General features: G+C 34.0%; 1 protein-coding gene across 1 annotated transcript in view; it reads left to right on the top strand.

Annotated features, from left to right (window-relative positions):
• Positions 1–5,731: 5,731 nt before the first annotated feature.
• Positions 5,732–27,371, top strand: part of LOC143223350 (uncharacterized) — a 79,457-nt gene continuing 57,817 nt past the window's right edge. The window contains exons 1-2 of the mRNA XM_076451234.1: positions 5,732–6,153; positions 20,956–21,026. Coding sequence (XP_076307349.1) covers positions 6,006–6,153; positions 20,956–21,026 — 219 coding nt within the window. The 5' untranslated portion in view covers positions 5,732–6,005. The remainder of the gene's footprint in view (positions 6,154–20,955; positions 21,027–27,371) is intronic.

Here is a 27,371-nt window from a genome sequence, read left to right as displayed (position 1 = left end):
CCAACGAATTAGTGGGATTGACTGACTCATTATAACGCCCCCACGGCTGAAAGAGCGAGCATGTTTAGTGCGACGAGGAAGAAAAATCACCGGGAATATATAACAAACAATAAAAACAAGAAACCTATGAGCAGTTTACCTGCCAAACCAAAACCAAGCTCATTTAAATAATTTATAGATGATTTTTTTGAAAATACTTTAAAAATATCAAACAAAAAGAAGCCTATAAAACAAAATTATATATCAGCAGAAAGAAAAATCCTAAAACCTCTTAGTAGCAAATTCAAGCAATGAAGACATTATGATCCAAAGAGTCGATAAAGGAAACTTCATCATGATTCTACCAACCAAACAAAAATGTATGCTTCCTTAAGTTACTCAGTCGAATACTGATAAAACAAAAATGTGAGCAAACTGATCAATAAATTATTATAAGAAAATATTATTTTTACTCTTTATTATTATTTTTTTTGCCTATAAACCAACCAAGAACACCATACAGTTTACCTAATGTCCATAAAAATTCAATAACTTTATGCCTAATTATTTCTTCTTATAACTCCTTAAACTACAACCTTGAATAAATACTTTAATATTCCGAAACCTTACACTTCTAAAATAAGCACACAATTGCTAAAACAAAACAAAAAAACATTTCACACATCATACAACACTTATATAGTCTAGACAGTAGTCATTATGTCTAGCTTTGATGTCGTATTCCCTCAAACTTCTTGTTACAAGACGCTACAACGTATTATAGAAATAATTTCACCTCCTCCCGAAAAAAACAACAACAACAACAAGCAAATAAAAAAGGAACACCTAATCGAATTGTTACGACCAGCCACTGCTTTCAAATTACCAACTAATTCTGTAAACATGTTATCATTTTAACATCATCACGGTAAAATGGTATCGTGTTTCTCAACTAAGTGGCTGTAAGTTGTATTAAATAATTTTATTTATTATTATGCCAAAAACACGTCGTTTTTTTTAATTGTCAATCTCAATCAGCATCCCTTGATGTTGTTTTCTTTGATTTGGATACCATCTTACAAACTGTAGTAAAATAAATTAAAAGGTGTATCTTTAAAATGGTTTAAGATGATATGAGGTAAAAGGTACTAACGTACCAAGTGCCCTATCTTATTTGTTGCGGGAAGTGAAACGCTAGTTCAGTAAATTTAAGACAGAAATTAGTTTCTACACAATTTTCTTACAAGAAGGTTTGAACAAGGTTTTATTATTTATATTTATTTATTTTTATTGGTCAGTTGAAATAGATTATATTTTAATTCACATACAGTAACATTGATAAACTCTCATGTGTCAAAGCTATTTGTTTTTGATATAAAATAGTAATTATTGTCACCAAATTTAAATTTTGTTTTGATGTTGTTGTTATATTTATAATCTATGTGAGATTCAGAATATGTAAAATGTATATAATTATTTTTTTGGATTTTGCGTAAAGCTACACGAGGGCTATCTGCGCTAGCCATCCCATTCAAGGGAAGATAGCTAGTCATCACAATCCACCGCCAACTCTTAGGTTATTATTTTAATAACTTATAGTGGAATTGGTCGTTATATAATAAGGCCCCTACAGCTGAAAGATCGCGCATGTATGTTATAACGGGGATTCGAACCCGCACCCCTCAGATTACGAGCCGAGCGCCCTAACCACCTGCCGTGCATGAAATGTATGTAAGTATAAGAAACAATTTTACCTAGGTGCACTGACATGAGATTTATGTCGTGATTCATACGGTTTCATTCCAAATTCGGAAAGCAAGTATTTGTTATGTTTCTAGCGTATTTCTACGTGTAGTCAGTCAGCAAGTCCTCAAAGCAACTTCCCGTCAATGACCTTCGTAAGGTAAAAAAGGTAAATTATATAAAACTAAAAATAGCGAGCAAAACGAAAATTAATTATTATTACTTGACAAAATAAGCTTAAAGCCCGGATCACGTTACTGAAGATAGCGTACCTGGTGTTTCACGATCGTTATCTGTTTAAGCACCATAGAATTATGTGATCGTATACGCGAAACTTTTGAAACAAGCTTGAGAGTGCAGCTTGGCAAACATTTGTTGGCTTTTGGCTGATAGTTTCTCAGGAGTAAATGTAACGCTTCAAGATAAGGAAGAAGACTAGTCTGTTATATAACTGCGACTAGTGTTAAATATACTAACCAAAATATGGCAGTGATTTCCTGAACACTTATCCATGAATCTACAGGTACAGAAGTTTTCCTAAGATTTGAATCTTTGATTTTCTGAACCTTTATTTATCAATATACATGCACATACATTTCTCTGGGATTTGAATCTTGTATTTAAAAGCTATTTTCAAATAAATTATTACTTTGAAGTTTTCTTAGCAACATGAGCTGAATTAACGGACCTATCCAGAGGAGAAAAAAAAGAAGACAGCGACATAAAAGGTATATATATATATGTATATGCTCTTCACGGAGATTTTCTGAACTATCATGATCAGCAATACGAATATATGTGCATCAGGAATAAAATAAGAAAAAACAGAAAACTTTGTGTTGTTTTTTTCCTTTTCATTACCATTGTTCTAGTCAGTATTCTGTTAATCATTAACTCATATCACACACATATAACATCCAGTATGTTCTAAAATGTTCGTCTTCAAGAATAGTTTTCAAACAATTAATCCTTGTTATCAAGGAAACGTATTGGGAACAATCTTAGAATATGTGTAGAGTTGTAGTCAAAATGCTGAATTCAATAAATGTCGATAATTGTTGTTTTTGAATTAAGAACAAAGCTACTCAATGGGCTATCTGTGCTCTGCCCACCACGGGTATGGAAACCCGGTTTTTAGCGTTGTAAGTCCACAGACATACCACTCAACCACTGGGAGGCAAATGTCCATAATGAAACAGACGTCACCATCATATCCGAACATGGTTTTCTATAGATTTCACCATCATGTGAGAACATGGTTTTCTATAGACTTCTGTACCATCATGTGAGAACATGGTTTTCTACAGACATTTCCACCATCATGTGAGAACATGGTTTTCTATAGACTTCTTCACCATCATGTGAGAACATGGTTTTCTATAGACTTCTCCACCATCATGTGAGAACATGGTTTTCTATAGACTTCTCCACCATCATGTGAGAACATGGTTTTCTATAGACTTCTCCACCGTCATGTGAGAACATGGTTTTCTATAGACTTCTGAACCGTCATGTGAGAACATGGTTTTCTATAGACTTCTGAACCGTCATGTGAGAACATGGTTTTCTATAGACTTCTGAACCGTCATGTGAGAACATGGTTTTCTATAGACTTCTCCACCGTCATGTGAGAACATGGTTTTCTATAAACTTCTTCACCATCATGTGAGAACATGGTTTTCTATAGACTTCTCCTCAACCATTAATATTGTGTTTTGAAGACAATATTTCGGAATGATGAAAGACATAGTATAGAACCTTTAAATATGTCACAAAATCAAGAAAAACGTCAGATGTGCAAATAAACATGAACACATTGCTAAAATCATGTTTAAAAGTACATCATTTTACCTTGTTTCTGTAGTAGAGCTTTGAATAGGTTGAGATTATTCCTTCAGATCTCAAGAATACGGTTTAGTCTCCTTTTATTGACGAAAGATTTCCAACTTGAAACAAAATGTCTTCGATGTTGTTATACTCTTAAAATTATCTTTAAACTAGATCGAAGACAAACGCGCGCTGATTTCCGCGTACCTTCAATTTGGTAAGCAACCAACCCATAAGCCTATAATAAAAATCACATCGATAGCATATATAAAAAGGACATTTGAAATATTCATCGCTGCTATTGACACCGAAGGTGGTTTAAAGTAACCAGTTTCTGACAATTAAAAATTCAATATTTCAATCACATCACATATTGTTATCAAAAAGATAATGTCATGAAAAACAACACGAACTGTTGAATTGAGTATATCTGAATGAAGTACAACCAAGGTTGATTCAATCAAATATGTTAACCGTCGTTCTGCCTACGTTTATTAATAAATGCAGAACAAAACAAAAAGTCGAAATAATGAACTACAAATGAATTACACAATAAAAGCACAAACACCGTATATTAGATCCTCATTTTTGTCTCATAATAACCACATGAAATAGGAACTTACAAGTTCATGTGGTTATTATAGCAACCTTCATATTTGATCTAGTTGAAACGTTAATTCACGCGACTTCAACGTTTGTTTCAATCTCATATATTTTATGTTATTGCATATATTCATAAATATTTCAGAATTTAAAATTATATTATATATCATTAAATTATATTCAAAATATTACGACTATCTGTTGTATGCCCATGTAACTATTTCGCAAAGTGTGCATGTATCTTTACCAAAATTGGTATAGAGGTTCATTACGTCCATGCGTGGGATACGTATAAATTTTCAGTTTTGCATTTTCCGTTTTTATGGGCGCTTTTGCGTTTTTTACCATTATCCCATCTTCTATAGATGGATCTTCACCAAATATGATATGGAAGCTCTTTGTGTCCATGGGGAGATATAAGCAAATTTGCTGTTTCACATTTTCTGTTTTACAGTTTTATGGACGTTTTGTTTTAGTTTTTTACAATTACACGTGAGGGAAGCAACTTGTTATATCGCAAGATAAACTTTTGTTAATCATGAATTTAGATAAGTCCAGCGGACTGGTGTTCCAGCTAGAAACAATAATATTATAGTTCGTTCCTAGATAACTTTACACTTTTAACCCTAAGTGGTTAAAATAAACCAATTATTGATTGATATTAACATATCATCTTCATAGGTCTCACCTCGATCAATTGTTTGATTGTTTTAATCTAACTGTTTCAGATGTGAAAAATAACATCTCTCTCTCGCTCTATATTACAGATGTATTGTTTACTTATTAAGTATTTTTGAAGAAACAGAAAGATACTGGAAAAACTTAAATTTTCCTAAACGATAGGCTATCCATGATTTTCATAAGAAACAGTCATATATATTGTTTATATGCTTTCAGTCCTAATGAAAATGCACAGATTCCCGACTTACTATATCATAAGGACTTTCAGTAAACTGAATAAACGTTATAGTTTATATTGTTTTTATTATATAGACGAAATAAATTCAACATTTGTGGAAATGCGATTGAAAAGATTCTAACTAAACCTAAAATAAAAAGAGTAGAAATTGATGATGTTAAACAATAATAAGGAAACAGTTTGCAGGACGATACCTTAAATTGCCTTTTCCGAACTATAGTAATGAACAATGTGATTCATTTGAACAAGCACATTATAGATGCTAGAACTCACGCTACGTTCTGCAGTAACCATTACTACGCGACCAGTAAACTTTCTATAAGTTAAATAATAATTTTGAAAATATGAAATTCTTGTTAAAAGCGTTATCTGTGGAGTAATATTTTTGGTTCGGTAATCATGTTATATATGAAACTACCCCACTCACTCACTTTCACAAGGATACATAAACAATGTTTTTGGAAATACAAGAATGGTAACCATAGGAGATTCATTGTCTCAATTGGAAAAATAAACCGTAGTTTTCGACCGGCATGAATTGGACTGGGGGACCACCTCCATAACTTGTTTTGCCTAGAGGTGTATCACGTGACCTGCCAAGCATGCAAACGTGTGCACAGGTAGGTGGCTCAACCAATGAACATTAACAGAAGGAATAGGAATTTTGTAAGAGTTGTTTGGTTGTACTTTGGCGTTCCAATTATATACAGTAGACAGACAAATAAGTTGAAGTTGCCTGCCGTCGCAAAGACAAACATGCCAAACTTTCAGCTTTAGGCTTACACTTGACATGTTTTCAATTTCTTATACATCTTGATGTTCTTTTATTGTAAGCTTTTCTCAGTTAGTTGGTGAAATTGTTAAAATCTTTAAAGAAAAATATTATTATTATACTGATATCTGTAATATTGTCGTTGTTCGTGCCAAAACAGCGATGAAACACCTCAGAACTGTATTGGTTTTATTAAGTACGGTAGGCACAGTCGTAGCGCATGTTGCTCTGACTTTCCCACCTGCTCGAAAATACAATTTAGACTTTTTAGATAACAGCAGGACTAAGGCGCCTTGTGGAATGCCTAAAGGTAAGGTTCAAACATTTTAAAACCTCTTAAACTGTACATAGTGTAAAAAAAATTTAGACTCAACCTGCAATTTTTTTTGTTACGAATAAACTATGAACCTTTTTCACGTAATATGCTATAAATTATGTTTAATTAGTAAGTTTCTTTTTTCTTCGGAACATTTCATCATCAAAAATTCCAAAAACATATATCTTCAATAGAAGACTAATCAATAAATCTTATTAATAATGCCCCCCAGTAGCTCAACGGTATGTTTGCGGATTTACAACGCTAAAAATGTGTTTCAATACCCGTGGTGGGCAGAGCACAGATAGCCCGTTGTGTAGCTTTGTGCTTAATTCAAAACAAACATTTCTTTATTAATGACATTTGTAAACTGAAAATTTAGATTGGAACAAAGAAACATGTTATTCTAACCTAGTCATTAACAGAACTCCGAAATTGTCTGTAATTTGTGTACTCCTTGAAACAAAGAACAAACAAAATTTAAATATCTATTATATTTTACATAAAAATCATGAAAAATACACTTTCCGTGATTTTTTTTCCATTCAGATTTATTTATCATTTGTTATTTGAATATATTTATAAATTATTTTACACTATGTAAATTAACTCCGAATGGTCGTTCTTCTGTTGTTCGTCTCATATATAAAATGTATTTCAAGCTCTTATTTTGTTTTATCCGATCTTTCAGACCGCTTGTTATTCTTTATTCTTTTTATTATTATCATACTCTCGAACATTTTTTCTTCAGGCCATATAATAATAACAACGTTGTTGTTTTGAAGTAGCTTTGTGCTTAATTCAAAACAACACTATTATTATTATATGGCCTGAAGAAAAATGTTCTGGAGCATACGAAGTGTCTTCAGTTTTGAATTACAAAAAGTAAAAAATAAGAATTGTAAAGTAATTTTCAACAAGTTGTTAGTAGCTTAGTTTTTATTTCGAACTCATAATATTAACATTGAAAAATATCCACCAAGAGTCACTAGAAAATAACAGCTGTAGATCAGTTTTCAACAACTTGTTCATAACTTAGTTTTTCCTTTAAACGTGTAACATTAACGTTAAACAGTCTCCACCTGGAGAATTTGTCCATAATACTAATTTGAAAAATTTGAAGTAGATAATTTCGCTACCCAGTAGCACATTCTATAGTTGAGCTTACATTATTCACAGTAGCATGTTACATGTAATAACGTGTTGTTTGTTTGTTTTTTTGCTATTTTCACACTGGAAAAATACACGAAGTACCATATCGATACCATAGATATGAAATATTGCAACAGAAGGCATTTTCATACAGATTCCATTCGTTTATAAGCTTCACAACTAAGATAAACAGGTGTAGATTTTTGATAACCATATATGCGGCTGAAAGAACTGTATGCTATTATTATCACTGTGATGTCATAAAATAGAACTTTTTTTGTTAGGGCTAAGCTATACAATGAGCTTTCTGGATTTTGGTCATTAAAGAACTGAACCCCAGCTTTTAGCATCTGTCAAATTAGTTAACCTACCAAAGGATGATAAATGAATCACTAAACACAATTTCTAGTTATCAAGAGCATAACAGTCTGATATGTTTACGAGAACGTAAAACATATTATTTTGTTTTAGTAACAAGTTTACCTTGTAATAATTTTGCAAAATATCTTTCTTCTAAAATATAAATATAGGACAAAGGTCACTCGGACAAATTGTTTTGTTTTCCATCATACTCTTTTAAACCATCGTGTGCTCTTGTCTTGGTCGCACAATTTTTTGACCTCACATCCATCCGATAAACATGTACTTGTTTGTTTGTTTGTTTCAAATTTCGCGAAAAGATACCCAAGGGCTATCTGCGCTAGCCGTCCATAATTTAGCAGTGTAAGACTAGAGAGATAGCAGCTAGCCATTACCACCCACCGCCAACTCGTAGGCTACTCTTTTACCAACGAATAGTGTGATTGACCTTTACTTTATAACGCCCTCACGGCTAAAAGGGCGAATATGTTTGGTGTGACGGGGGTGTCAGAGTTCATCAAGCTGGCTGGGGTACGACAGATTAAGTAATAGTTGTATTATCACATAGTATGAACAACAAGTGGCACTAAAAATATCCGAAAGATTTGATTAGGTAGTTATGTCGTATGATTGGATGACATAAAAGAAACCTATAAGCATAGACCAGGTATAAGTGCATCAAATCAATGTACCAGACTCATGAAACTGTAACATTGTGGAAGGGAGTAATTCGTGATTACGAGAAACCCACTTGAAGTAAAAATATATCTCAGGTATGGGTATTAATACTTATATTGATAAAGCATGAAGCTTATAAACGAATGTATTCAACAGCTAGTACATCAAAATTATACTGTCTACGCGTTATGTTAAAAAGTCTTCTGAAATTAAATCACCCTTCACTCTGTTAAGAAGTTTATCTGGTCTCAAGTCACCCTGGACTCAAAGATATGCAACGTCAAAAAAACCCATAGTGTCAAAGAGTCACCCCAAAACAAGAAGGATAAACATAAATTTCTTGATGGGATTCTGTTCAAAATGCCCTGGATTAGAATTTTCTCAACGTTCACTGCAATTAAGGTGTTTCTTAGTTAGAACCACACCGTCTTGACGCCTTTTCAACAACTGAGCTTCACGAAAGTCAACGCGTTGCAGAAAATCTGCTGAAATGACATGGAATTTTGATTGGATGCATCCGTTAGTTTATATCAGTGAAGAGTTTCGTGATCCTTGCTCTCTGTCATTAAAGTGTGGAGTTCTGACTTGTTATTTTGATTTTGCTGCTTCAGACACTCTGGACAAAAAGGATTACACAAAGAACAACAATCTGCATGTCTTGTGTGAGCTGATCAAATATGGTGAACTAAAGGGAAGTAGTTTAAGTACTTCTCACTTCCAAACACTTTTCTTTGCTCATTTGTCCAGGTGTCTAAGGCACTTAGCTCCTAATCCAATGGTCGCGGGTTCGAATCCCCGTCACACCAAACTTGCTCTCCCTTTCAGCCGTTTTATGTATTCATTTTTCACCCATAACTTCAGTGAACGCAATCATCTTAGCAAATTTATCTGTAACTCTAACAAGACGGCGTGGTTCTAACTAAGAAACAACGGCTAACCTTAATTGCAGTGAACATTGAGGAAATTCTGATCCAGGTCATTTTAAACAAAATCCCAAACAAGAAATTTATGTTTATCCTTCTTGTTTTTGGGTGACTCTTTGACACTATGGATTTTGCTCTCAAAGATATGCAACTAAACATCTGGAAACTGCTTTTACAAGTTGACTGTTTCGGTAAATGCAGGAAGGATCTGCATTTCATATTTCATACAGTTGGTCAGCACGAGGAAACCGAATAATTGTTGCGACAAGAAGTAGCATTTGAGAATCTTGTAAGAGCCGACTGGGCAGTTGGACAAGTATGTGACACGCAAAAAAAAAAAAAATTCTTAAATCAGATTGAATAGTTAGGTTAAAAGATTATTTATCATTATAGGCCTGGCATGGCCAGGTGGGTTAAGGCGTTTGACTCGTAATCTGAGAGTCGTAGGTAAAAATCCTAGTCACATCAAACATGTTCGCCCTTTCAGCCGTGGCGACATTATAAAGTTTCGGTCAATCCAACTATTCGTTGGTAAAAGAGTAGCTCAAGAGTGGGCGGTGGTGGTGATGACTAGCTGTCTTCCCTCTGGTCTTACACTGCTACATTAGGGACGGCTAGCGCAGATTGTCCTCGAATAGCTTTGCGCGAAATTCAAAAACAAAGAAACTTATCATTATAAAGTAAAAAAAAAAGTTCATTTGGTTCATCAATCACAACGAAATCTCTTTATTTCACACACACATATATATATAAACTTAAAAACATACCCAATCGATTATTATAGTGGCTTTCTAGAAATATCAGTCCAAGAATTACGTCTTTAAGAAACGTTGTTGTCACACACACATTAAAACGAAAAAGAAAGCCTGTTGATTTACTGGCGTCCTGGCTCAAATAAATTATAAATAATTTTACGTTGACTCATGGCAGGACGAGGCATTAAGCATAGTCATCACGAACTGTTTGACATTCTTCGTGTATCCTGTTTCATTGCCTTGGGGAAGGTTAAGTTTGAAGAGTAATGTTGACGACAATCTCTTGTTACTAACCTTGAAATTTTGATACCTTGTCATACTGTATTAATCTTCAGTTAACCTTCTGTATTAATCCATTTTCATCAATATATGCGAAATCAAATAGAAATGGAAATGTAGAATTTTGTTTCCTTATTTTTTACCAGCGTTTAGATTTACTCGTCTGTTAATGAAAGCTTCTCTTATCCTAGGATTTCTTTGTTTGTTTGTTTTGAATTTCGCGCAAAGCTACTCGAGGGTTACCTGCGCTAGCCGTCCCTAATTTAGCAGTGTAAGACTAGAGGGAAGGCAGCTAGTCATCACCACCCACCGCCAACTCTTGGGCTACTCTTTTATCAAAGAATAGTGGGAATGACCGTCACATTATAACGACCCCACGGCTGAAAGGGCGAGCATGTTTCGTGCGACCGGGATTCGAACACGGCTTTGGAGTCGAACGTGTTAACCCACTTGGCCATGCCGGGCCCTTATCCCAGGATGGAAAGAGAATTTGTGTGTTTATTTATGACCGATTTTCCTCGAAATGATAAGTCGTATTAAACAATTGAATATAAAAAAAACTGAATTACAAAACTCATTTTACTGATATTACTAATGCTGGAAACGCAGGAGTTCCTTCACTGTGCATGTTTACTATTATGTTGTCCTTTGTTGGTGTCCTTTTCTTTTACTTTTGCAGTGGCGTCGCATGAATGGTTAGACTTCTTAAAATTTGCATATGTGAATCTTAGCTAAGGAAGCAGAACGAATTCGATATTTATCACAAAGATGTGATGTGAGACTGACTCATGGCGCAGCTATTGTTTTCTCTAGCCCGTTTTAGTACTAGGACTGTTTACCCAAATTTATATGTAAATGGCAAATTTCCTAAACCAAAGAACATTTTAATGTAAGATTCATATATTTTTTTTACGTACTATGCAAAACAGTGACAATAACTTGATGCTATTGTAAAAGACAATGATTGTATAGATACATCTCTATCAGATAATTCAGCAATAAAATGTGATTCCTATAAAACAAAATTGTGTGTCATTAATATACTCTGGTAAGTTAATTACCCAACCCTGCTCTAGAATAGATTTCAAATGATAGCTTGTTCAAATTTCCCAATAAAGGAGTGGAATTTTCAACATAAAATGCATCTTACGCATGCGCAAGCTAAACGGCTCGGTTGGATACCCTTACAGTTAAAATAAAGACGACCCTAATCTTGAGCTACCTAGCAGAGTGAAGGAAGGCTCGAGCAGAACCCGCCACCACAATGACTGTCTGGCTTTATATCGAATAAGAGGTTTAATTTCATTCTTGTGACGTACTCACGATTACAAAAAGTGGATTGTGTTGAGGTCTTCAACTGAACCTGGACACCTCGGCTCACAGTGGGATGTACTCCTAGTATGGAGTGTTTGAGTAGTTTATTCTAAGTAGGGATAATTTCATTGCTACCTTTTATGTTTAAGTTATTAAATATCACAATAAACTGCAACGGTTATCGTGAGTAGTGCAGTGATCAAAAATACACCAACTTTTGTGTCTGAAGAATTATTGGTTCATTTTTCGTTCAACAACCCTTGATAAATTTTGGCGGCTATTAGAGTTAGCTGGCAATAATTATTCGATAAATAATCATTGGGTATTCTTATAATTATAAAATTTTAGACTAGTTCCCTTCCTGATATGGTGTGCTTTACGTTTAACTTATACTAAATCTTTGTCGAAAAGGTATGAGGAGCGAAAACCTACATTTAGCTTTAGCTTGGGGGGTGTGAGTGAGTGAGGAATGACTTAACAGGCTGAATGGGTGAAATTAAAACTAAGTAATTTCTCCCTTTCATAAATTATTTGTTTAAAGTTGTGTGTATTATCATTTATCAGAATAATTCCATCGTTTTTGTTTAAAATATCAATAATTGTAGGATGTAAAAATATTTAGAATGTAATTAAGCACAAAGATACACAATGGACTATCTGTATTCTAACCACCACGGGTATCGAAACCTGGCTTATAGCGTTGTAAGCGCCTAGACATACCTCTGTGACACTGTATGTGTCTGTGTAAAAATGAAGTTATAGTAAATAATATGCAGACAAGAATTGCTAGAATTTTATTCTCTCTTAAAAAACAACAACTATTTATTGAAATGTAGGTGATTGACTATTTATCACTCCTCTCGGTAGACACAACAAATAGCTAGATGTGGCTTTGTTAAAAGACAAAACACCCATTCAAAAAACAAACAAGAACAACATTGAAAAATAAAATTTATTCATTCTCTTTCATCTCTCGCAAAATTGCTATAAAATATATGATGTTCCACCCATTAAAATAGTTGTTACACACCTACTTTACTTGTTTTTGTAACACCGAAAATTGGAAAAGAAATTGACCATATTTGCTCAACAACAATCGTGTATTTCAGCTTTAACAACTATATTTTTTTTCTATAATTTAAAGAAAATCACACATTCTACATTGCTAACACAGGCAGAGATGTAAATATGTTCTTTCTAATTTTTCTTCGCGGACGATTAATGTATAAAAAATGTTTAGTGTTAACTGTGGATTGAGGTTTTTGATAAATTCACTTTGAAACTGTGATTGTGTTACTTCGGGATGTTTTTGGTTAGTTTTCTTTATAATAAATCCGTAAAATGGACTATCTACACTGTATCAACCGCAGGGATCGAAATCCGAATATTTAATATCATAATCCTCGAAATCTGCCAGTAGGTAACGATTCGGGGAGTAAAGAGCAAAGGGGTTTGTGTTTGTATATTTATGTTTTTTCTTATAGTAAGACCATATGGGGCTATCTGCTGTGTTCACCGAGGGGAATAAAACCCCTGATTTTAACGTTGTAAATGTCCTAGTGGGGGACACAAAGGGGTTTATTGATCACCTTGTGCAGTTGCATTACAGGCTTATGAAAGTTAAATATGTATTAGTTAAAAACTTGAACGTGTAGTGCCTTCACCAAAATCTAGTTTTCTCTAAGCTTCCTAATAACTTGTTCTGCTTAAATTTAGGTCACTGACATACCATTCTCAGTGGGAGAGAGAACAAACATATTCTAGATTTACTTCTGCTAATAGTTAATGGGGAACTTTTCTCCAGAATCAAAACTGACCTATATGTGTGTGTCACTCTGATTCACATTTCTTCTAGGAATGAGTTAAACAATAATGGGAAACATTCTTGAACTTTGCAGAAAGTGGATATAACGAGCGTGTACTTTGTAACAGCGATTTGATTTCGAATCTCTTGAATCAGTTTTTAGCTAAAATTTTTTAGGTATATAAAAATTAACTTTATTTTTTATATCAATATTTGCACCTTCTATTTTTCTTGTCAAATGTATCTTAACCTTTTGACCTTTAGGTGTACCTTTCAAGATAAAACAAACCAACTAATTCGTTTGTTATCGATCATACGATTTCACTAAAGGTTATTTCCGTGATTTTGAAGGGTTGATCATTACTTAATGATCAGTATATTGGGCTGCGAATTGAAGGATCTGAGACGCGAGTCTGAGTACCGATCAAATGTTCCGTACATCCAGCTGTGGGAATGTTATAAAAGCAACAGTTAATCCGGTTATTCGATTCAGAGAACCAGATAAAAACCATTAGGTCAGCGAATGCTGAAGGTTAGCTGCCCTTCCTCTGGTCAGTAGTTCAGGATTGAACAGACTACACTTGAATGCTAGGAGTCTTTGACCTTTTCGTCTATTCTTGTCCACAACAACACGCTATTCAGGTTGAACATTCCAGTTCTAGATCTAAATCGTTTATTTGTTTGTGAAGTTTACATATCTTAATAACGTAAAATGAATCCGTGTTTTGAATCATTAACACAGGTTTTATAACATTCTGTTTAGTTTACGGTTAATTAGTTACTAATAAGAAAACGTTTAGTCACCGGAGGTCCGGCATGACCAGGTGGTTAAGTCACTCGAGTTGTAATCTGAGGGGGCCATAATGTGACAATAGTCAGTCCCACTATTCGTTGATAAAAGGGTAGCTCAAGAGTTGACAGTGGATGGTGATGACTAGCTGCCTTCCCTCTAGTCTTACACTGCTAAATTAGGGATTGCTAGCGCAGATAGCCGTCATGTAGCTTTGCGCGAAATTTAAATCAAACTAATCAATAAACGGCACCAGTGGTTGTTTTTTTTCTAACCATGAAACAACACTCAGTTATTTGTACAGCAAATTTATTGTTGTAGGAGATTTTCTCGCGAAAATAGGAGCATTTTTGTATGTCATCTATGCTTACATATGCTTATCACCAAATCATATATTATACATATAATTGAAGGAGCTGCCTAGATTGACATATGAAGGATGAGAACCTGTTTCATCAAATTATTTAATATCATATATTACTTTTACTCTTAGTATTCATCAGTGGAAATTTCAGTTGACTGCTTTTAAAGACATTTAAATAGATTGTCGTAATATCTTAGTCTCTCCAAAGAGGTTATTTTAACAGCTTAGATTATATTAGAATGTTCCATTTGCTGGATGAAAGACCTATTTCTATTTGCGTAGAGAAGTTTCCCCACTTTACTAATAACTTCTACGACTTAACTATTGTTAGGATCTTGTTATGGGGTAATGAAAATAAGCAGCTTTGTTCAACCAAGTTCCCTCTCTTTCTTTCTCTGTAGATTTTAAGGACATTTATTTGGCATTAATTAAGGTAGTTCTGGTTTGAATTTGGCGCAAAGCTACAAGTGAGCAATCTGCTCTAGCTGTCCCTGATTTAGTAGTGAAAGGCGAGAGAGAAAGCAGCTAGTCATCACCGTCCACCATCAACTCTCGGGCTAATCTTTTACCAACGAATAACGAGATTGACAGTAACATTATGACGCTCCAATGCCTGAAAATCTGATAAGTCAGGGATTCGAATCTGCGACACTCAGATTGCAAATCACGCGCCCTAACCACCTGGCCATGCCAGGCCATAGGTAGGTCTGGCTGTGTAAATCAACCACAAATCATGGGAAGGATGTCACCTTCATAAAGTCAGAAACTATACGTTTTTTAATATACCGTTTTATGTATGCGTATGTCTATTTGTGCGCGCGCACACGATTCATTTCTTCTTCATGGTAGAAATGGGGTTTTATAATTTATTTAAACAAATAAGCATGTTAGAGGTACGAAATACAATAAATACGCTATTTTTAAATTCTAAAATTCCTTCTAACATGTACATTAAATGAATATAAATAATGTTTAATTGGCTTAACTACAGAACTTTGTTTAAAGTTACTAGAGCTTGAATGTTTCGAGTTCGCTACAAAGGTTTCAAATTAACGTAGTTTCGTTTATAGTTAAGCACAAAGCCACACTATCGGTTGGCTGTGCTCCGCCCATCACAAATATCGAATCTTGTGTTTTTTACTGATAGAAGCCCACAGACTTACCACTGAGCCACGTAGTTAGTTCCTTGTTTTGCTATAACGTCATTGTTTTGTGTTCACTACGAAGGCTTTGTTAGACGTTTCGTTTTTATATAGATATGCAATTTCGATTTCGCTAAGAAAAGGTGATCAGACATTTTATACTGATGTGAGCATGAAGACTGGAAATCAGTGAAAGTTTGATTAAATATTTCGTGTTAATATATTTCGAATTCACAATAGTCAGTTTTGATGAAACGTTTCTTATCGATGTATATATACTGTTTCAAGGTCATTAGATATGTTGGACAATATCCATATTTTAATAATTCATACTGCTATACAAGTTTTGAAGCCACCATGAGGGTTTGGTTGAGCATTTCTGCCAACATGTAGATTCCTGCTACACATACGTACGCTTGTTGGCATGTAAACTACGCTGTGACTTTGAATCAAGGGCAACTTCTAAACTGTTTATGCATCACTGCATGATATGAAGAATTTGTAATTTTTTGCTTTATCACACGTTAAACATCCGCGTCCATCACAAAGCATTAGTTGTTGATAAATGGAAATATTATCAAACAAAAATCGCCCCAAATATATTGTCCATATGCTATTTTTATATGTGCACAATGTAGCTTTTGTATTGTTGAACAAGTTTTATACAAACAATATGAAATCTGCGTCTTGCGAATAACTTGATTTTTCACTCAATATTTCACTGGGCCCCGCATGGCCAGGTGGTTAAGACACTCGACTCGTAATCCGAGGGCCTCGGGTTCGAATCCCCGTCACAGCAAACATGCTCGACATTTCAGCCGTGTTAACATTATGAGGTGGTGGTAAATCTCACTATTCGTTGCCCACCACGGTTATGAAAATCAGACTTTTATCATAAGTTAGACCGTGTGTTTTCTTATAGCAAGGACGACTAGTTGCGGTAACCCTTGAGTAGCTTTGTCCGAAATTTAAAAAGAAAAATCGCTGTCACCGCTTCATCAATGAATATGATTAGTTTGTTTGTTTTTTAATTTCGCGCAAAGCTACTCGAGGGCTATTTGCGCTAGCCGTCCCTAATTTAGCAGTGTAAAACTAGAGGGAAGGCAGCTGGTCATCACTATCCACCGTCAACTTTTGGGCTATTCCTTTACCAACGAATAGTGGGATTGAGCGTCACATTATAAAGCCCCCATGGCTGAAAGGGCGAGCATGTTTGGTGCGACGGGGATTCGAACCCATAACCCTCGGATTACGAGTCGAACGCCTTAACCCACCTGGCCATGCCGGTCCTAATATGATTAGTGAAAGTGTTGGATAACCATAACTCCTAACCAAGACCAGATAAAGGGTTTTATTGGCCCTTGATTTTTCAACTTATAGCGCCCCCCCCTCTCGATACAGAACCTCTACGTGCAATATATGTGTAGTCATAGCTTGAGGTCCCCTAATTAGTGTGAAGCTCTGGGTTTCAGCCCAGTAAGCCCACGCCTAAATCTGGGGTTGTTCCTGACCAAACTGTAATAGCGAAATATATATGTAAAATCGGCTCGTTTGGGTTGAGAAAATATTTTACGTAAAAGAGCGAACAACGTTTCGACCTTCTTCGAAATATTCAACAATAAAGATAATTTCTGGAAATAAAAGTCGATATTTTATTTGGATTAATAGAAATATCTTGTAATAGCTCTCCTCACTTAGTGGCTCAACAGCAGGCCAGTAGGTCTGAAGGCTTATGTTGCTAAAATTCGGGTTTCGGATAGTCCATTGTGTAGCCTTGCACTTAACAAAAACCATATTACTTCTTGTAATAAACTCCACTTTGCATTAAACGAAGTTAAGAATAAGAGTGAATGGTTTTATTAACTGATAGTTAAAAGCAAACCTTTGTTTCAGAATAAAACCACAGTGAGCCAACTGTATCTCCACCGCCGATAATCGGACGGTCGAACAAAAGAATTTTCCGCCATTTCTGTGATAGAAAAGAAAAACTTGTTTAGATCCAAAGAAAGGCTTAATAAAATCTCTGTTTTCAATAAAACGAATATTCGTTTTGTTTTATTTTCCATCAAATAAAAACGTCTTAGCTAAAAAATTTATGCATTAGTATTTGTTTGTCCAAATGCTATCAACGCCCTTTAGTACGTACAACTGGCATTTGTTAAGTTAAATCGACTAGGGGACTCAGTCTTCCAGGGAGATGCTAGTCTGATTGATTGTAGTGTGTATGTGTATTGATTCATTGCTGAAACGTAAATGTACAATATAAAAAGTCGACGCTTTAGTCTAAACGTCTTTCAAATCAATTGCTCACATAAAATACAAATTGAAAGATTAACTCAATCAATATTAAAATATAACATGTCTAATTGAGGGAGTAATGCGTTGTTTTGGTAACAAAATATATACTTAATTACTGTTTTAAACTTACCATCAAACCAAGAACTCAACATGATGTACTTTTATAGATGTTACATTTGTCTTGTTGAAAGACCTGTTTCACGCTGGTCACACAATTACAATAATAGAAATGTTATATAAAGCACGGAGGAAAGCCCTACTTTTAGCGAAGAATTAATAATAGTTTTTTCTTGTTGGTATACTATAGACTCATATTTTAAGCTTGAGAAAGTAGAACATTTTCTTTCCTATGAAGGAATAATTATGTTTTTGCTAAGCTATATCTTTAATGCATTAACTCTAGTTTAAGTTGTACCTGTGCAATTTAATGTTTGGTGCTTTTGTTATAACTCTAGGCTCATACGTAGATTTAGCAATGAGATTTATTATTTCAGTTGTGTATGTGAACATTGTGTTTCTAGTTAACTGATCCACATCTATGTCTAACAATATTTTTATAATTACAAAATTGATAAAATAATTATTCGGTTCGCCATAACGTAACACAGATGACAAAAAGACCGAATAAATTGTAAAACGTTAACGACATTTACAAATATGCAGAAAAAATAATCATTTGAAGTGTTCAACAACTCTGTTTTCTACTTCTTTGTTAATATGGTTATTTGACAGAAAAAAAACACATTGGCTTTTCTACTGTGTCAACTGCTGGAAATCAACTTCCAAATTTTAGCATTGTAAGTCAGTAGACTTACCGCTGTCCCATAGGGAAAGTATTTTGTGAGAGTATCTCTAAATACCAGATAATTTTGTTACTCACCACTAATTCACTCTGTTTGTTATTTTTATTGTTGAGCATAAAAACTACAGAATGGATTATTTGTGCTGTGCCCACCACGGTTATGGAAATCTGACTTTTATCATAAGTTAGACCGTGTGTTTTCTTATAGCAAAGCCACATCAGGCTATCTGCTGAGTCCACCGAGGGGGATTGAACTCCTGATTTTAGCGTTGTAAATCCGTAAGCTTACCGTTGTACCAGCGACTGACTAAGTCCAGAGACTCACTGCTGAGGGATCAGGTCATTCTGTAACACAGTTAACTATTTCTATATGAATGAAGTATAGATGTTAAAACTATAGTAATGAGAGTGATTTAATTATAATCAGTCAGTCCATTACAACAACATAATCAGTCAGTCCATTACAACAACATAACGGATTTTAACTATAAAACATTTACTAGGAACCATTATAATCTGATTAAATTCTTGTACGTCTGTGTATGTCTGTTCGAAGGTGCATATTTGCATGGATAAAACTAAATACAGAATTCTACGCTTAAATTAAGAAACGCTGAAGAAATATCCTTAATCAAATTGTGAATCAAGTCTCTTGTACATTCATATACTGTATTGCTCTATAGGTGCTGTGTAGCTTTGTCTTGTTTTCTCGACTTTGGTTGTCGAACAGGTTTTATATTGTACGTTTTGAATAATTTGGCCTTGATCTCCAAAGCCTAACCTCACCTTGCAGAAAATTCAACTCGTTTTCAATATGAATAGATGAAAGTGGGCGTTGTTGTCGTTTTGAAAGATATTGCGCAAGCTTATAAATAAGGGATATAACCTCGTGGTCATTTCTATCCGACTGTGAGTTTTCAATCTCTGAAAGTTGTCGAGTTGTGGTAAATAGAGAATTATACAACACGACTTGCAGATTATAGAAAGCATTTAGTGATACAACTATGAACAACTTTGTGTTATTAGACGTGTCCTTTACGTTAGAATTCGTTTTATCTTGTCTGACGAAACAGATAAATAACAAAGTTTGTTTTTGATAATCAGACATAAAGAAATAATTATAATTTGAAGAATTGATAATTATTACTCTATGAAGATTTTTATGTATATTATTGTCAAGAAACCGTAGATATATGTATTACAAAAAAGGATATTAGTGGAATATAAAATAAATGTATACTATAAACTTACGAACTTATATCTATAGTGAAATATATCACAACATTTATAAAGTTTTACAGCCAACATTACGTACAAAACAAGAATACGCTTGGAAATTATTAACTTTATTCAAGTTAGTTAAATATAACTTATGGAACTATTCTATATATTTGTGAGGAAACAATTATAAATGGTCCGGCATGGCCAGGTGGGTTAAGACGATCGACTTGTAATCTGAGGGTCGCGGCTTGTAATCCCCGTCGCACTAAACATCCTCGCCCTTTCAGCCGTGGGGGCATTACAATGTAACAGTCAATCCCATTACTCGTTGGTACAAGAGTAGCCCAAGAGTTGGCGGTGAGTGATGATGAGTAGCTGCCTTCCCTCTAGTCTTATACTGCTAAATTGGGGACGACTAGCGCAGATAGCACTCGAGTAGCTTTGCGCGAAATTAAAAAAACAAACATAAACGAAAGTTTATTTACTATCTTATTCTTGTTATTATTTTGTTTCTTAATTAGCACGTGAACTAGTAAAAATAATTGTTTGTATTTTCAAAAATAAAACCTGTACATCTAACAAAAATAAAAGAGAAAGAACATTTATTATCAACATTTTATAAGACTTGAAGAATACAAGTGTATTTTAAAATATAACTTTTCCAATATTGTATGAGGTTTGGAGAACACAAAGTAATTTGAAAATACACATCCGCTTTTTATCTGTAAGCTTATACGAATCAGATTTTGAAAATGACAGTTGTTTAGCAAATAGTTTTCTGTGACACCGTTCCCTCCCCAGTCATTAATTATGTTACAGGTTATTTCCGATATTAGATATGTATGTTCAACGTTGTTTTTCAACTTTATGTCACTGAAAAATTAGCATTTTTTATTTTTGTTTTTCTCCAACAGGTGACATTGTTACTACACTACCAGCAGGGGTGAAAATCAACATAACATGGCATCTCGCTTACCCTCATAAGGTGAGAATGAATAAAAATCGTTTCTACGATAATGGTATTATAAGTGTGTAACATTTTCTAACACCAAAAATACGTACTACGTAAGTGACCAGTCTCTTCGGACATGAAAATCACGCGTCTGGCAAGAAGTTCGAGAAAAGTTTTTCATTAACGATATATTTTCAATCAATTTTGGGACAACTTTTGAAAGAAATCCTTCAGTGATACTCGAAAAAAAATTGTTTTATTTAAGTCTTTATTTGTATACAATCTTTTCGTGCGTATATTTGAAACAATGAGAAAGATTGTTAACATTAGCAGAGTATCTCAATAATATCTCATTGCTGGTGAAAATATCGTCGTATAAGATCGATTTCGTATAACGGTTTTTGCACGTTTGCGTTGCTATTTTCTTTAACTGTACAAGGTGGCCCGTAAGTCCCAACCATTCCATGTTATCATGTTATATTCAATTACGCATGTATTATTTTTTTTTAATTTTTTTTTCAAAGAAATATGGCCAATTTAAGCCCATTTACACTTGAAAATGTCTCACAGAACATGGCGTCGCATAATATTATGCAGCGAGAATGAGGGACAGCACATAGATACGCTGGATACGTAAGATATATGTATATTGTGCTTTCCTCACATTATAAACGCAGGAACTTCGCTTTGTTTTATCAGCTTCACGTCATATAGAATATGTTATTTCTGTGTAACTTATAAGATCAGACGGATATTCTGTGTTAAAGTAATAGTATGCCTATATCCCACACCAGTGGGCATAACAATAATAAAATATTAATATAATATTACATTTAGCTTAAGCAAATTGACTTTTGTCTTAATTTCTGGGAAGTGGTCCAAAGGTCAGCCCCAAATCTCTTTGGGCTACAAATTTCCGTGAGAAAAACTATACGATCTACCACCAAGATATGAGGTTTCTGACCTCGCCGTGATTTCTAATCACCGGTTGGTCAAGCCTGACAAACAATGATGCGAAAGCAGCTTTACGCCTGTCTAGTTAATTAAATTAGCTTGTACAGAAGAAAATATCATTTCTACACTTTTAATATGTGTTTAACAATGTTACGAATTAAAAATATTGTATCATTTCATGGGTTGTGAGAACGTGGTTGTTTGTTCACACGCGAACTCCCTCCGCTGTTTTTTGAGCTAGTAGGACCAAATATGGCAGGTGGACACAGAATGGCTCAGGGGGTGTTCTTATCTACATGATATAGCCTCTCTATCAAGGGTTGGTGATAGATACACCATTTTTCTAACGTACGCTTGACAGTAAATATATCACTTTATATCATCGAAAGTAAAACACGGGAATTAGTATACTTCTGGGAACCAGTTTGTATCAATTGACTTGAAATATTCCAAGCAGAGAATTTAAATGCATGTGTAATTATATTTCTTTTATGCTGTAGGGTTTTGTAGTTTTATTTGCCCTTGATATTTCCTTATTATTACTTCGTGAGTCAGAAGTACAAATATTTGTACGTAAAATAGTAAAAGTGAATTATAAACGAGCCTGTCAAAGAGAATATTTTTCGTTGCAATGTGGTTGTTTTTTTTATGAATAGTTCGAATAGGTTTGTTTTACTTTCTAAGAAACGAGTTTATCCCCCCATTTAAATTTGGTAATCACTGTCTTTCTCTGTGCTCAGGTTTTATTGGTTAGCTTTCGCCTACAAGTACAGATATTTAAAAAAAAGCCATGAGTACACGTTTGAAATATTGCTGACCCAAATATTTACAGCAAGGTTATTTCGATCAGGAAAGGGGGAGAAACTGGAGGGTAAAATCATGTTACATATTACTTCAGGGATTTCTGTAAGGGAAATTGAGATCAACAATATTTTGATGAATAATCGAAAGCTGCGTAAAAAAAAGATTAATGAAAAAGTTAAAAAAAAGTCATATTTTAGTGTGAACTTTCTTTACTAAAGAACTACTGATGAATGGATATATTATATTTCCTGACGTATAGCCCGATACAATTAGTTGAAAGCCTTGCTTGTTGTCGGACGCATATTTAAATGTCAGATCAATCTAATTAACCGCAATAAATGTACTTAAGTTTAATGAGCTTGAATTTGAAAGAAGGCTCGTGCACATGGGAATTGCATCATATCACTTAATAAACTTAATATACAATTTGGTTCATTTTTATTTTACCATAAATTTCTAATACTAGGTTTAACTCAATTTTTTTTCACCAACATTATATTTACGTGTTTTAAAAATGTCACTTGAACTGCGAGTTCATAACGATCTTTATACAATCTTCTAAAACTTAATATTTGATCCATTTGTGTATGAAGATTGGAATATGTTTGCGAAATGTTAGTTAGAAGTATTACAACCAGGAAATATTTCGAGGGTGGGGTGAAGTGCCTGGTGAAGAGATAGTATAATAAATAGCCTGTGTTGTAAAGAAACGTAAGGTTTGTAGAAGAAGAAAAAAATCTTTTTTGAAAATTCAGAGGTAGCGACTGAAGTATGTTACTCCCACACCTCCTGTTGCTTGTTTACCTGCAACAATACAGACTCTTGCAAAAGTCTTTACCCCTTGAAAGGTCTTCACGTTCTCTTGCCATTTAAGCTGTAATCATGAAACTTTCAAGTATGACTTTATATTTAGAATCTACATATTCCACTCCAAACTGAGAAAGCTAAAAATGCTGATATTATACAAGTAAGTTAGATTTTCAAAGAAATTTAGAATATTCTCAATTGCGTAAGTATTCAACCTCATTGCTACAGAAACCCTAAATAAGTTCTGGTGCAAAAGCTTAGTTTGAAAGGTCACAAAATTAGTGTAATTGTCTCTGTTTGTGTGTAATCAAAGCTGTTTATCTTGACCTCAAAGTAAATGCGCATGCGTAAGCCAATACTTGCAAATTTAACAAACCATGAAGACCAAAGAGCTTTCCAAACAAATTGGAAATAAAGTAGTCCAGAAGCACGGGTAAGAAGAAGGACACAAGAAAACTGAAAAGTCGTTGATTATACCTTTGAGTACAGTGAAGTCCATTATTAAAATGTAGAATGTGCTTCATACCACCCAGTCTCTACCCAGATCAAGCAACCCTTCTAAACTAAGTAATCGAGCAAGCAAGAAACTGGTGAAGGATGTCACTGTGAAATTAACAATTTCATGTCTGAGATGGAAGTCAGTGTTCATACATCGACAATATCTCCGTCCGCACACAAGACTGGCTTGTATGGGCAAATGGCAAGAAAGAAGCCATTACTTAAAAAGAATCATCTTAAATCTTATATGGAGTTTGCAACAGAGCATGTAAATGATATTGCAGACATGTGACAGAAGGTTTAGCAGTCAGACCAAACAAATATTGAGCTTTTGGACTGCGGACTTACAACGCTAAAAACCGGGTTTCGATACCTGAGGTGGGCAGAGCACTGATAGCCGTTTGTGTACCTTTGTGCTTAATTACAAACAACAACAACAAATGTTCACAGAGAGAAATCGAGCTCCTTATTTTAGTATTATTAGTCTCCAAATAAACTAATAGTTAAATTCTCCACCAAATATTTATTTATCTATTTGTTACGTTTATTTGTTTGTTTTGAATTTTCGCACAAAGCAACACTAGGGCTATCTGTGTCCACCTTCTCTTATTTAGTAGTGTAAAACTAGGGGAAAAGTAGCTAGTCATCACCACTCATCGTCAACTCTTGGGCTGTTCTTTTACCAACGAATATTGGAATTGTCCATCACATATCACGTCCCCATGGCTGAAAGGGCAAGCATGTTTGGTGTGAAGGGAATTTGAAGTCGCAACCTTTATATTACAAGTCGATAGACCTTACCATCTGATCATGCCAGGCCTATTTGCTATGTAACAGACACAAAATAAATTAACATCAGTAAATATGGTAATGTGTTTTCTCGGTGTTTCGGTTTTGCTCAGATGCAGTTTATTTTCCATTAAAAATATCCTAAAAAGGGGTTTTATATTTATATTTTCTAATCAAAAACGTTTATGTAAGAAAAACTGGTGTTTCATGTACAAATATAGTGTAATATTCTACTATGCTTACACCTAGTCATTATTTGAAAGTTTTAAAGTTTATTTCTGAAAGTACCACACGCTTGCTTGGGCTAGAACACTTTTATACAAACGTAAGAGATGCATTCGAGGCGGTTCTCGCGCGTTAAGTCCTACGCTGAGTATATGGTTCAACCCAGGGCAAAAGATAAATCCTGTTAGTTATGAGTCAGAATTTTTAAATAGCTTATCTTGTGGTGTCCACACAACATGTTCTCATTTTCTAAAGTAGATATTGTTGTTTTATATTTTACGCAACCAATTCACTTGATTTCTTCATGTGTTAGTGATGTTGTAATTAGAAAATGATTCATTTGTCCTCCACTTCATTGTGTTATTGCAACAAGCCTATGACATGTGAAACATATATACTAATCATATCTTTAAACATTATGTCAGCCTTAGCCTAAAATATCTTTCAGTACCCATATAAGTCAAAAGTTTGCTTTTTTTTCCATAAGGTTTTTTCTTTACTTAAGAGCTTGCTGCAAATCGAATAAATCTTTATTCAAAAACAATTTTTTAAATAGATAATTACATATTTGTCTTTATTTTCATATTTAAAAGTGGGATGTATTTTTGTTGCGAATATGACGATATTTTGAGTGCATCTTAGCAGTCAAGTTGTGATTCTAGGCCTGGGCAGGATTTTAAACATCATATTAATTTATAGAAAGATTTACTATTTAAATATACAGTAGGTATTTCTTAAAGAAAAAAATATATTTGTGGCTTTGAGGTACCATATTGATTATGTTTTTATTTGTCGCAAATAATAATATTGTTATAATTAAATTACTTGTTATGAGACATTTATATCAGGCCTATTATGTTTTTAACACTGTATTCTATACCTAGTTCATCAGACTTGGGAAGAAACTAAATAGATAATGCAGTGTTAAGCAATATAATAGGCTTAACGCTTGTAAATTGATTATTATCATGCTTCGCCAGCCTGAAAAGGCGTTCACACCGTAATAATTTGTGTAAGTAGTGTTAAGAACCCTAGTGTGTTTGTTGGATCCTAGGAACCCTGATGGACGCTGGATAAAAACGAAACGAGTTGCCGGCAATGGATAAGGAGAACATAATGTGGTTGGAATACTATATCATCATACACTCTGCTTCTGATATTGTTCACTTATGTTCCACAACAGTTGATAATATAACTTATATTATAGGTATAGAATACAGTGTTAAAAACATAATAGGCCTGATATAAATGTCTCATAACAAGTAATTTAATTATAACAATAACATAAGTTATTATAAGTTGGTTGAAAGGAAGCAAGCAGAGTGAAAAAAAGTACTATAAAAATGAAGTTTGTTATTGTTAGCTTAAAATATAAAACCTATTACTCTGTACTATATGTTTCTTCAGAATGTTCATATTCGAAAACTATGCTTGAAACTTTTAGTGTTTTCAAATTTAAGCGTTAGGCCAGTATGATTGTCACACAATGTAGACTGAAACTAACATTTCTCAGATTATTCCAAATGAAAAATTACTGAAAGTGTCACAATATAAGTTCAGACTAACACTTTACAGACCGTTCTACTAGAAAACGTGGAGTAACTGTCACAATACCGGCGAAGTCTCGAACTTCCATTTCATTCTAATAGTGAGAAAGTGTTTCAGTGTTACTACCTTTTAGAACCTCATGTTTTATAGCACGTGATGCGTAATCAGCCAATCAAGGAATATAATTCATGCTAGGGGAGGGGGATAAAATAAAAGTATATTTTTTAATAATGGTTATAACTACTGAAAAAAAAACACGACAACATGAACCCCAAAAATAGTTTTTATATATAATATTCCTTACTTGTACAAAAGTAAAAAAATAGGCCTACATGTTTCAATGTAATTACATCATTACCACACAGTACGCCTGACAATTTGAATTATTGCATACTCTTAACAACAAGTGTGATTTTGCAAGTGACCTTCCTATAGCAGCTGTTTGTCTTCAACCTTAATTTATTTTGACCTTCTATTATATTTTATCAAACGTTTACAAAAAAACAGAGGATGTGGAGAGTCGCAACTTGATCGTAAATTATTTGTTGCGTTTGTTTCAAAAACTTCACCTTGGTATTCTTGCTGTATGAAACTAACCCTTATTGAAAGCTAAAATGCGCCATGCTTATAGCAAGTATTTGGTAAGAGATGTAATATCAGAATATCGTTTCAATGATCGTAAGTTATAACTTTATAAACAAATATAATCACAATAATACAAAACTAATATTTACAATTTCATAGTTGAATTTA

Source organism: Tachypleus tridentatus, chromosome 8, assembly GCF_004210375.1.
Source record: "Tachypleus tridentatus isolate NWPU-2018 chromosome 8, ASM421037v1, whole genome shotgun sequence".
NCBI classification, from domain to species: Eukaryota; Metazoa; Arthropoda; class Merostomata; order Xiphosura; family Limulidae; genus Tachypleus; species Tachypleus tridentatus.
This window is presented reverse-complemented; position numbering and strand designations above follow the sequence as displayed.